This window comes from Kwoniella europaea, chromosome 1 (assembly GCF_036810445.1).
Source record: "Kwoniella europaea PYCC6329 chromosome 1, complete sequence".
NCBI lineage: Eukaryota > Fungi > Basidiomycota > Tremellomycetes > Tremellales > Cryptococcaceae > Kwoniella > Kwoniella europaea.
Window position 1 is genome coordinate 15,885,531 of NC_089487.1, and position 12,307 is coordinate 15,897,837.

A 12,307-nucleotide genomic window follows, 5' to 3' on the forward strand; every position below is an offset into this window, starting at 1 on the left:
GCGCACCATAACAGCATAACATCTGGGTCACCTTCAAACATCCGTAGCAGCACTCTCACTCCCACTCACACCCCATTTTTAAGCATACCCTCGGCACTTCGCCTTCACCATTCGACATCTCTCATAGGGATCAGCAAAGGGAAAACCATTGTAGGGGACTCATCTCGATTTGATCCACTGGATAACCGCCAAGATTGATTACGATTGAGTGATTAGTGGTTTAGTTCAGGTTCAACACTTTTGTACTTTGTTTGTGCACGGAGCCCGAAAAAGACAGCAAACAGCAACCATTCATCCATTGACAAAGCATACCTCATCAATCCATCTCTCTTATCCCCCAACAATCTATAATCATCCCAGTGGAAGGAAAGGAAAGGAATAACAAGTAGATACGATCGATGGAAACGTCTATATCAAAGCAATAATCAGTACAAACGAACATTGACGAAAAGAACAGGAAAACTTGAAACGACCACACAAACGAAACTTTACACACATCTTGTTCGATCCGCAATCACTAATCAACAATTTCCTCCTCGATGACCTACCAGCTTTAGATCCTATTCCATCGACTATACTCTTCATATCTGGTTTTATCTGGTCATGACATCCTATCAAACCTCTACAGCAGGTCCCTCTAGACCTACATATCCGGGTTTTCCTGTCCCTTCGATATCACCTTCGCCATCACCTATAGTAGAGCAAGAACAATGGCAGCATCCCAACGGACAACAGTACCCTATGCAGATGCCCCAGCCTAGAAGTGTATCTGATCCTGCCAGTGTAAACGTATCGAGATCAGCATCTGCAGCTTCAGGACATGGATCGACGCTCGACGGTTCAGAGGGGTCAAAGCGGAATCCACTCGTTGATCTCATAGATAGTGAGAGGATTTACGTGGAACAGTTGAGTCTGGTCATACGAGTGAGTCAAACAGTGATAGAATAGGTTGATTGAAGACTGATTGGTGAGAATGTGATGCGATGGTTTGCAGAAAGTAGCAGCAGCATGGTCGAGAAAGGATTTCCCACCGCCCAAATTGGATGCTATGTTCAGATGTGTCGAGGCTGTGTATAGAGCGAATCGAGCGTTTGGAACGGTGAGTGACATAGACGTCTCGTCGACCTTGTGAGCAAAGAAATGGTGGTTGATGATCAACTGGCTGTAGAAATTGAAAGAAATTGGACCTAACCCATCTAGTCCGAAAGCTTTAGGGGACCTACTGATGAGATGGGTAAGTCAACTCTCTGTCTTGTTCTCCAGGTATCGTAAACTCACTTTGTCATGACACAGATTGACGACCTGGAACCAGCCTATCACAAATACAGTACCAATTTTCTCACAGGGTTCGACTCCTATCAACCAGTCACACGTAATCAGCTCCTTGGGGGAATCTTACAAGAGATCTCTGTCAGCTGCCAGCCCACACCGCCTTTGACTCAATGGTCATTGGACGCATTATTCATCTTACCGTACACCCGATTAAGGTATTACAAGAAGCTTTATTCTAGGTTATTGAGAAGTACAAAAGAAGGTAGAAGCGATCACAAATTACTGGTAGTCGCCAATCAAAGGCTAGAGGATCTGGTCAATATTGTAGAATCGAGATTGGAAGCGGATGTCAGTGAGAATGATAATGATGAGTCTCAGGAAAACAGGTTGAGTGGGAACGTTGTCGCTGGTGGTGTTGCTGCTGGCACCGCACCAAATTCAAGAGAACCTAGTTGGTCAGAAAAAGAAAGGATCAGTAGGACAAGTTCGGCAATGGACAGTTCAATGGAGTCACATACGAAGTGAGTGAAATTTGCTTTCGATTTAGGCTATCTAACCTGATCGGGCTGTTGTCGAATAATCAATCCAATTCTGACTGATGGTTCAGCTTCTCACCATTCAGCAGTAGAATCGAAGATAGAAATTCTGGTGGTTCAGCTGTCACCAACATGACTAGTATGACTCAATCACCACAACGGAGACCGCAAATCCAGGTTTCGACAAATGCTGCCTCGTCCGCATCTGCACCAACTTCTGCTACTGCGCCTTTGTCAGATCTGGAGTTGAGGATTGATCCGGAGAGGACCATCGACCTGTTCTCGATGACAACGAAAGTGAGTACAGAACATCGTGCCATACAATAGACGACTGATCCTCATTGCGATCACAGAAATGCAAGCTGCAAATGAATCCTCCATCACTGCCCTTCACCAGATCACTTAGATCATCCCACGATGTGACCGTGTATTTCACCCCAAACTCAACAGGACAACAGGTCATTCATCGAAGAGCGCATATATTCATACTATCCGATTTATTCCTGGTAGCAGAGTGGATGGAAGCGTCGGAAAAGGCTTCCAAGGCCCAACAAGTCGCGAGGGAACAGCCTGATAGAGTCGGACATGGTGGACCAATGCCCGAGATGTGGTTGAGTTATCCTCCATTGGCTGGCAAACATCTGATGGTCGCGGAGGGTCAACAAGGTGAGTCAGCTGTTACGATGTTATCTTCCGACTAAGCTGATTTAGTAATCATAGCCAACGTCTTGACCGTCATGATCATGAAGAAGGAAACGTTCGTCATTCACGCTGAATCGGATATTGCTAGAGATCAGATCATGAAGGATCTGCTCGATTGTATAGACTTCGCTTCGGGAGGTAAGTGAGAGTTGGGTTTACCACTCACCCAGTCACTGACCCCTTTCGACAGCTACTCGACCGTCCACTGCCGCCCCGTCACCTATCAATCCTGATCCTCGATCTCCTTCTATCGCATCGACTGAAAATCGATCCAACGAATCCTCTTTCCCACCACTCCGGTATCCTAGTCCATTCTCCAACTCCTCTTCACCCGCTACCAGTCCTCGTCCAGGCGATCAACCGGAAGGTCCCCCAATGCCTTTGGGAGGTAACGCTTTGGTATCACAAATGAGCCAAATATCCCTGCAACCTGGAGAAGCTATCGCCTGGCCTCGGGGTCCAACTCCTCCACAGTCTATGCCACCCCCTCAAGGGATACCACCTTACAACAACGCTTCTTCGAGTGGTGCACCGACGATGGCAGTCCTTCCACCTAGAGGAGCGAGTCTTAGACCTAGAGTTCAATCAAATAACATGCAGTCTCCTCCCCAACAGCACGCTCCTCAGATACCGCCCATGCCAGGGATGGGATTCGACCATACCGGTATGGCTGGTGCGCCTTTACCTCGATCTCCATCTGGTCGATCGGTCCAATCTGCACCTAGGCTAAATATGAACGGTGATTTACCGCCTGTACCTTCCATTCGACCTAGTGGATCTCACATGTCGGATCAGGGACACTCTGGTTCTGGTCTCCCCGGTGGACCAGTGATCCCTCCATTTGCTCAAAACCCAAATCACCTAATTGCAAGATCCAGATCGTTGGAGCCATTACGTGCACCTGAACCCCCTTCTGCTAGATTTTCATCATTCGAAAATCACAATGTACCCAATAATATGGGTATGGGTGGTGTGGGTCGATCATCTCCTTTGACGGGTGATCAAGCTACTGGTGAGAATGATGATGGTGATTTAGAAGGTGATGAGGATGAACCGGTGGATGGAGAAGAACAAGAAATCACTTCGTTGACTGGACCAACGGTAATATCGGCTCAAATGAAATGTAAGATCTTCTTAAAACAGGAACATCAAAAATGGAAATCCTTAGGTTCGGGTAAATTGAAATTATATGTTCAAAAACAAGGTCCACCATTGAAACAACTTGTGGTAGAGAATGATTCATCAAAATCACAGATTATAATTAGTACGATTATCCTCACTGATGGTGTGGAAAGAGTAGCTAAAACTGGAGTGGCCATTGAGATTTCGGATAAAGGGAAAAGAACAGGTATTATATATATGATACAATTGAGGAATGAGAAATCGGCAATGGGGCTGTTTGAAAGTCTGTTACAGGGCAGTGATAGAGCTATCTTAAGGTAGATCAAACAAGATATAGTGAATAGTGGACAGGAATGCGTAGGAGAGTGGGAGAGGAAGAAAGTGGGGTTTGATAATATCAAGTATATTAAATTGATGTCCACTTGACTTTCCTTCTGTTTTAATTTGTTTATTTTGTTTAGATTATTGGTTTTAATGGTTTTATACGGATGTTCATTCTTATTTTCACTTCCATTTTCATGTTTATTGCACGACTAGATGTCAAGAACCAAATCTATTACAATCAATGCATTACGTTTACTCCATTGCGATCTGATTTTACACAAATGTCTCGAAACGATCACCGCACTTATCTGATCAAGTATTACCTACGACAATATCGCAAGTCCGACTAGAAAACAAACAGCAAAGCAAATACAAAATAGTAAATCCTCGACTTCACTTTCCATCTTGATTTCCTGCAGCTACCTTCGCACATGACCCACCGGGACATCGCGGTACAGAGGTGGCGGAAGATACCTTGTGATGAATGGTCTTTTCTTCTTCTTCGGATTTAGGAGCCTTGGTGCTATGCCCGGCAGCAGCTGCGATGTTCGCCCATGACTTCGTGTAACCACTACCACTAGAAACAGGGAGAGGCGAAGGACTAGTATTCGTTTTCGTAGATGGTCCAGATAGAGAAGGGAAGCTATCATCTACTTTACCGGGAAAAGAAGATACTTCTTCTTGTTCCTTATGGAAAGTCTCACGATCAACATTGCATTGGTGTTCTTGTGGAAAACTTTGTCAATGCCTGACAGGTGCATAAGAAAGTCCGACTTCCCTAGGTCCTGCGAGTCCTGCGGGAGCTTGGAAGCTGGAAGCGTGTGAGGAGAAGACTTGATCGTTATTTGGTAAATTCTTATATCCCGAAGGGGATGCATGATGGGATGAGTTTTTGGTAAATCGTTCATCACCCCCGACATCGTTGGTACAGACACCGGTCCACATCATACCTTGACGACATGTCCCACGACTCCCACCTTGGTAAGAAGGTTGATCAGAATTATAAGCCGGTGAATGACCGTATATCTCTTTCAACTGCTTCTCAGCTCTGTTTTCGTATATTGTGGTATTGATATTGTTCGTTCCTTCCCATGTATGAGGGGAAATGCCGTATTCTGAACCATCAGTATGGTGAGCTTCAGTGTGAGTATAGTACGTCGGGGATGAGGACGGCTTGAACACTGCTGTTAGGACGTTCCACTTGGGATTGGCAGGCTCCTGGTCCTCAGGAGAAGAAGGAGTGGAGACACATGTCTGATCGATGGGAGGATCGCTTGCGCCAGTGGTGGCTTCGAGCTCGACAGGCGTGCTTCGTTGGTTTAAACTGCTCGGATCTTCTGCGGCAAGAGCGTGGGTTAGCATCGGCGATCAGTTGGATCCATTGGGAACTGATGCGATAAGGATCCAACGGTGATAGGTTTCTTCAACCTACCAATCAATACCTCCTTTAAGGTCACTCCGCCTTCTGGTGCTCTAAAAGATCTTCAGAGTCAGACATAATCAATGATCAAATCTTGGGAAGGATAAGTGATTTAAATTCACGGTCGGAAAATGGAGCAATGGGGAATGGGGATATTGTATAAAGTTGAATCATGCTCACATCAGTTTTCGGCTGGTATGTTGATATAGACACATATATAAACCGAGGACTATGAGGGGAATAGATAGACTATCCCAGCTGAGTTCAAAGATGGTCGAAGCTGTTGAACTATCCTTTGATAGAATTACCACGATCCTAAACGCATCGTGCACACCTCGATGTCATTTGAGACAAGACGAAACTCTAAGAGAGAAGAAAGGATGTTGAACTCTTTTGAGAACTTCGGTGAGGTTTAAAGTGAAGTGACTGTTTACATTCAAAACGGGCGAGACTGTCCAGGACGATAAGCACGGTCAATACATCCAAGTGCGTCTGTTACTGTGCAGCCTGTACAAAGTGGCGAATACTGTAAGAAATGGTCCTTGAAGATTTAGATACAGTCCCTACATATGTGCTGTAATTATCTGTCTGCTGCCTCGGGATATCTCCTGTAGAATTGCTCTTCCACCCTGTCGAACTCTGTTTGTCCTCTTTCTCGAGTGGCATATCTCAGGTCGTAACCGGTAGCTTTTCGGTAGTCGTATCTATAGCTATTCTCCACAGCTTTCACATGTCGGGGGTCAGGTCTAAGCGCCTCGATCTTTGCCCTGTATACCGCTTCCTTCACCGCTCGACTGTCATGAGAATCCGGAGCGATGCTCTGGTATGTATCTACAGAGGGAGGCAGGTAAGGATGACGAGAGTGTCCCGAAAATGGAACTCGGTTCCAATCTTGTGGCAAACCCGTGTGGGTAGCGTATGGGTATGGGTATAGATACGATGCGTGAGACGGGACTTGTACATCTTGCCAGCTATGGGTATCATGGTGCCCTTGGGCGATGGATGTACCATCGGGCCTGCTGGAAGTAGGAAATTGATAGTCTGGTGGGTGTCCGACCTCCCTAGAGTGGTTGTCATGGTTGCCTGGAAGGCCTGTTGTACTTTGTTCGGAAGATGGTGGGTTGGTAGAAGGAGAACGGTCCACTTGACTGCCCCCCTCTGAGTTGAACTGGTGATCAGTCACTGAGAAGCGTCTGTCTGCCTTTCTGAGGAAGGTCCTTCTTAGATCGGATCCGTAATTTGAGTGGATCTCTGGTCCACCAAAGGTGTTAGCTTTTCGGCTGTCCGCTAATTTGGATCTTTGATATCCTTCATAATCGAAACCGTCTTCATCGTCGCTCTCGGCCTCTCGGTAAGGACGATGAGACTCAGCCATGCCTTATATCTTATACGAGATCTTCGATTCAAGTGGAGAAAACATCACAGAAATGGGTGATAGGGGTAAGATGCAAGTTAAGCAATGCTGGTCACGAGGTAAGGAAATGGGATATTCCAAAGGGGTATGTGGGTTCCTACGGTAAACATAATGGGTTTAATATACCCCACAAGACTCCTGAGCAGGCAACTTGGAAGTCAGGAAGTGGAAGAATCTTTTGTCAACCTCACATAAAGTCTCTTTTGTGGGAAGTCTTGGTGACTATTTGACGCAGCAGATTTTCCTCTGCATCCTGCAGGTGGAGCAAAGGATCGTAACAACGGAGTGCCACCTGTCACCTGCCACTTGGGGAGTTGAATTATGTGTGCCTCGTCGTCACCGGTTATTTATGTGGTGTGTTTTACTGTGCTGTTGCGTCAGACGACCTCATCAGTTCATGACATCACTGGAATCAAAGACATTCTCATTCGTATTCATATTCATATTCACTCCAACAAAGGTATATATATAACCTCATTCCACACCGCTCATTCCCCTCTCGAGTATCTCATCTCAACAATCAAGGTCACAACCGAATCATAAAGAATGGACCCAACTACCTCAGCTCACGTGGACCCATTCGCAGGTCCCAACTCAGACCTCACCTCGAAACAACCAGCCGTCACCGATACTTCCGGCTTGACCACTTCGACCGTCCCATCTTCAGGTGCAATCAATGCCCCTCACCTCGGAGCACCCTCATCAGGATTCAACAACCCATTCGTCTCTGGACCGCCTGTAGTGCCCACTGACCCAATCAAACAAGATTATCCCGACACTCAAGTCTACCCTGATACCAACACCAATGGTCAACAAGACTTTGCCGATATTCACGCTAGGAGTGCAGGTGCCGGTGTTGGTGGGACCACTTCCGACAGTACTTCCCAGACAGTCACCGATAAGGCTCATGTAGCTTCCAGCAAGGCTAGTGAGACTGCTACTCAAGCTCAGAACAAGGCTAGTCAAGTGTCCAGTCAAGTTCAACAAAAGGCCAACGAAGCTGCTACGGGAATCAGACAAAGAGTCAGAAAGCTTTCAGTCGACCTCAACAATGCAGCAGACCATCCTGCCGTTAAAAACGTCAAGGGTACTGCCAATAATTATATCGCTCAATTGAGAGAGCAATTAGGTAGAAGTCAAACTGTCAGAGATCTCGAGAAGAGAACGGGAGTGGACAGAGTTGTCTTGGTCGTTGGCGGTATTTTAGGGTGAGTGGAAGGAGTTCATCGTACTTTACAAAGGTATACATCAGGCTGACTTATACTCTCAAACATATAGCTACATTCTTCTCATCCCACTCAACGTCCTCAGACTCGCTCTTCCAATTACCGACCTCTTGACCATCCTCCCTGCCACCTACCTCGCCGCTGTTGTCCTCGACAAGCCTGACACTACTGCAAATGACCAAAAAGTCAAGTCACTCTTATCATTCTTTGTTGTACTTGGTGCTATTCAAACCGTTGAGAGTTTGATGGCTGGGTTCTTGGAAAGAAAAATTCGTAAGTAGAATATTCATTAATACAGTATCTGCAGAGAGGTTGTATAAGCTGATGTGAATCATCTATTTATACAGCTCAATATTACACGGTCAAATTGTTGTTCCTCGCTTACCTCCTCCACCCCCGAACTCAAGTAAGTTCAACCTTCCATACTCACGTCGGGAACCTTCTTTGCTGATATCTTTTGGTGTATAGGGAGCCACCCAAGTCCATGAGCGAGTATTCCGACCCATTCTCGCCTCAGCTCAGCAATCCGCCAAATCTGCTCCTCCACCAACATCAGGATACAGCACCAACGGTAGTACAAACACTTACGGTGCACCCAATTCATCCTCTACAGTCAGTACTCCACCAACTTCCAAGCCTTCCCTTTCAACTGTTTCTAGCCCTCAAACTTCCGGTTTCACCACTATGGCCGCGTCCATCCCTCTTCCCGGAGAGAGCGAGAATATCACAAGGGAAGATGCAAGAGGTCAAGGTTACTCAGTCGTCAGTGAGCTCCACTAGACAAATCAGCCCAAATGAATCTAGTGGAATACCTACCACGACCAACCTCGGTAAATCTTTCAAAATGTGAACATCACCTGTCCACTTGCTTTATCGAGTCTACAGGGATCACCTTCCATATCATCCTTTCAGATCATTTTCCGCCATTTGATGTAGCTATAGTTCAGCAAAGAAACATATATAATACGTAATTGAATACATGTCATCTTCCCTTTTCATATCATGTGAGACCGATTCAAGTGAAGAAGAAAAAAATTAATAGTGATATATACGAAATATGCATCTAATGAATATTATGTGAGATGGTCCTGTATGTAAATCATTTGTTGCCATAATCGGGTTTCATGTTCGTACAATGTACATTCAACAAACTCTCAAATATACAAAACATCAACTGATGTCGAATCAATAACATGCTTTACCTCCCACCTGAACTAGTCCCTCCATTACCTCCATTCCCCCTCTCCCTCTCCAAAACATCCAAGAGCCCAATCGACTGTTCCTTCACACTGACATTCAGGGAGCTTTCCACTAACTCTTTCAGACGGTACTTCAATTGGTATGGTTGGAAGATATCGATCATCTGTTGTCTCGGTTTAGATCTGTGATTGGGATTGGGGTTTTTCGAATTTGAGTTGGATTCAATCAAATGTCGGAGTGTACGAAGGGTGGGTATTTTGATAGAGTCGTTGGGAGAGTTCTACCAGGATTCACCAAACCGATTAATATAAAGTCAATCGAATCGGATGGGAAAAAACTTACAAGAGAAGTAGAAAGTATTTCCAAAATTTCTACTCTACCCACCATCGAATTCCTTATCTTCTCATTACCCAAGGCGATATTGGAAAGTACATAAAGTGCCTACAAATGCCATGTCAGGACTCTAGCTCGTGTTTCCGGTAAGTGTCCACTCACTGGTATCCTCAGATCAGCATCTTGACTTTCTCTGGAAGCTTGAATGATCGAATCAAACAGTTCAGTTTCACCGAAATTTTCTACTGCCCTGGTTATTTCTGGAATACTAGAATCGGCAAAGAGGTTTTGAGTGATTTCGAGAGCTTGTACACGAAGAGATTGGATGGTTGATGGGGAAGTCAGACTGGAAAGTGAAAGGTATATATGAGCGATGCAAACAGTCATAACGAATCTCCCGCAGAACACTTACACTCTCAGTCTATCCCAGCCTAATGTAGTAGTCACCATAATCTTGGTAGCTTCCATAGCATGGTACGTCAAATTCTTGATCGCCCACATCGCATTCAGAGCCAGGGGTTCGTATGGTGATCTAGTGAGATCACAGAGCAATTCCAGGCCGCCTTCTCTTAGCAGTACCTAAAATCAGCATCATCAGCTGCGAGCTTTGGTCGATTTGTCAGAAGTATACTTACAGTCTTCAAAGGCGAAAAATCAGTAATCAAATTACATATAGTAGCCGTCGCAGCGACTTCTACTGTCCATATTCTATCACTGATTTCTTCCTCGTTCAATTCAATCTGTTTGCTAGCTTCCACTTCTCTTCTTAATAATCTGATTATCTCTTCTCCTACACCGCTGTCCACCAGACTTGTTCTAAGGAGAGATACGGTTCGAGATAGAGCTCGAGCAAGTTGACATCCTGCTGCTCTCACACCGTACGAAGGTGATGAGAGCGCTTTGAACAAGTAAGGTAAGACTGGTGGTGAATGATCTGATATGAGGGTTCTGGTGGGATCATGTTGCATTGCCAATGAAGCGAGGGCAAGGAACGTCGCCTGGACAACAAGAGTCAGAACAAATCGAAGACCGTGAAACCTTTGAGACATAATTCTCACCTCTTTGCTCCTTGATGCAAGATCACTTCCTATCTCTCCCTTCTCTTCCTCTTGAAAAGCAGATATCAGTATACCAATAAGACGAGAGGGACAATCCTTCTCGCTTGCGGCTTTCTGTAATGCAGCATCGTCCGATACCAGTGCAGCTGAAGATGCAACGCGTCAGCAACAGAGCGTACACGGCAACCAAACCTGGACTCACCCAGAATGAAGCATAACTTGATCCTCTCCTCCATCCCTTCAGACTGAAGCAGCTTGATTATCTCATCCAGTAATTGATAATTTATAGCGGTTGATCTCAGACGATCGGTAGGTCTTATGCCTTTATCCGCTTTGATCACATTAGTTAGACTATTCGCCAAGCCAGGACATATCAGCTTGATCTATGATATATCCCAAAAATGGGGGACGTACCAGCTTGCAGCTGCTATTCTCGTATTCACTGGACCACTCGATACCAATTCCAATAATATACCTATAAATTCCGATTTTCTCGCTCCATCCTCTTCTTCAAGATTACGAGTGTTGTCATACAAATTCCATGCCCTGATAGCGATCGATAAAGCAGGTTGACCTTTGACTAGAGCAGCCAGAAGATCAAGGGAAGCTTCGATAAGCTTGGTATTGGGTTTTCGTGTCGTATAGAAACTACCCCCTGAGGAGGGTGTCAACCATATTACGGTATTGAGAAGATGCTGAATGATAAATGGTAGTTCGACCGTGGATGTTGATGGTTCAGGAGCATATGATAGTAAGGCTGAACGATGAGATGGGAGAGCTACCAGACGAGATAACAGTTGATAGAGTGGTAAGAGGATTTGTGGATCAGAGTGGGTCTCGAGAAGAGATAATAATGTTGATAGGTTGTTGGGCTGTATATCACCTGTAGTATTAGATGCAAATCCACGTAGGATGATGAAGTTGTCGGTCGACTTGGCTCACCTCAAAGCCTAATGATAATGCTTTGGAAGCTTCACTTTTCCACCCTTTCCCAACGGCTTGTTTACCCTTTGTATCTACTATCTCTTGTTCACCTACGAGTCCAGTCCCAACTACCTTCCTCTCGGCTCCTACACCCCACATGTGACCCCAAATCATATCTGCTGTCGAGACTAGGATGTTCCTCAATGCTCTGAGCAAGTGAGGTAGTATGCGATCCAGTTGTTTTGCCGGTATCTGTGTAGGGGAAGAGGTGGTAAGGGAGATTATCAATGTCAGGAGAGATGATGGTGTGGAAGAGAGAAGAAGAGGTTGGAGGGTCAGGTGTCCGACTAACATGTTCATCGTGAGCTCATAAATCCTTCTTCTGATCAGCAGCCTGTAGCTCACCATTTGCCAAAGCTCCTATGATCACTGCTGTTTCGCTCATCAATTCCAGAGCCATCGGTTCGTTCACATCCTTATTCGAAGATGGGTATTCAAGTAACGATAACAGACTATCTCGTATAATCAGCTCTGAAGCGACGTTACAGGATACTAAGCTTACAATTTGAGCAATCTCTCATCCTCTGCTACTTCGACTTTCTTCCATGTATTTCCTATCACACCATTTTTCAGATCTTTCAAGTGGTTTAATAGATCAGCCGGGGACGAGGCGTTGGTGATGAGGTCGAAAGTGATGCTATTCGTCATCCTGCCGTTCTTCGTAAGACTGTCCCGGTTTCTGCATACAGTCCTGGTGGGACGTTTTCGCTATCGAT

At 45.4% G+C, this 12,307-nt stretch overlaps 5 protein-coding genes across 5 annotated transcripts; 2 read left to right on the plus strand and 3 right to left on the minus strand.

Moving 5' to 3' along the window:
- Positions 1–603: 603 nt before the first annotated feature.
- On the plus strand, positions 604–3,953 carry V865_006049 (uncharacterized protein; the record flags this gene model as incomplete). Its single annotated transcript, XM_066229811.1, has 8 exons — positions 604–924; positions 995–1,099; positions 1,169–1,234; positions 1,294–1,793; positions 1,898–2,105; positions 2,162–2,474; positions 2,529–2,648; positions 2,701–3,953. The coding sequence occupies 8 exons, from the start codon at positions 604–606 to the stop codon at positions 3,951–3,953; spliced, it is 2,886 nt and encodes a 961-aa protein (XP_066085908.1).
- Positions 3,954–4,349: 396 nt separating this feature from the next.
- On the minus strand, positions 4,350–5,318 carry V865_006050 (uncharacterized protein; the record flags this gene model as incomplete). Its single annotated transcript, XM_066229812.1, has 2 exons — positions 4,350–4,643; positions 4,710–5,318. 2 exons carry the CDS (start codon positions 5,316–5,318, stop codon positions 4,350–4,352), a joined length of 903 nt encoding a protein of 300 aa, XP_066085909.1.
- A 638-nt stretch (positions 5,319–5,956) lies between these two features.
- Positions 5,957–6,751, minus strand: V865_006051 (uncharacterized protein; the record flags this gene model as incomplete). Its single annotated transcript, XM_066229813.1, has 1 exon — positions 5,957–6,751. One exon carries the CDS (start codon positions 6,749–6,751, stop codon positions 5,957–5,959), a length of 795 nt encoding a protein of 264 aa, XP_066085910.1.
- A 585-nt stretch (positions 6,752–7,336) lies between these two features.
- V865_006052 (uncharacterized protein) lies at positions 7,337–8,796 on the plus strand (the record flags this gene model as incomplete). The annotated part of the gene is made up of 4 exons (XM_066229814.1): positions 7,337–7,998; positions 8,069–8,289; positions 8,364–8,422; positions 8,485–8,796. The coding sequence occupies 4 exons, from the start codon at positions 7,337–7,339 to the stop codon at positions 8,794–8,796; spliced, it is 1,254 nt and encodes a 417-aa protein (XP_066085911.1).
- Positions 8,797–9,214: 418 nt separating this feature from the next.
- Positions 9,215–12,239, minus strand: V865_006053 (uncharacterized protein; the record flags this gene model as incomplete). Its single annotated transcript, XM_066229815.1, has 11 exons — positions 9,215–9,496; positions 9,559–9,657; positions 9,712–9,895; positions 9,962–10,128; positions 10,185–10,547; positions 10,608–10,753; positions 10,810–10,958; positions 11,022–11,479; positions 11,550–11,878; positions 11,937–12,043; positions 12,094–12,239. 11 exons carry the CDS (start codon positions 12,237–12,239, stop codon positions 9,215–9,217), a joined length of 2,430 nt encoding a protein of 809 aa, XP_066085912.1.
- Positions 12,240–12,307: the final 68 nt, after the last annotated feature.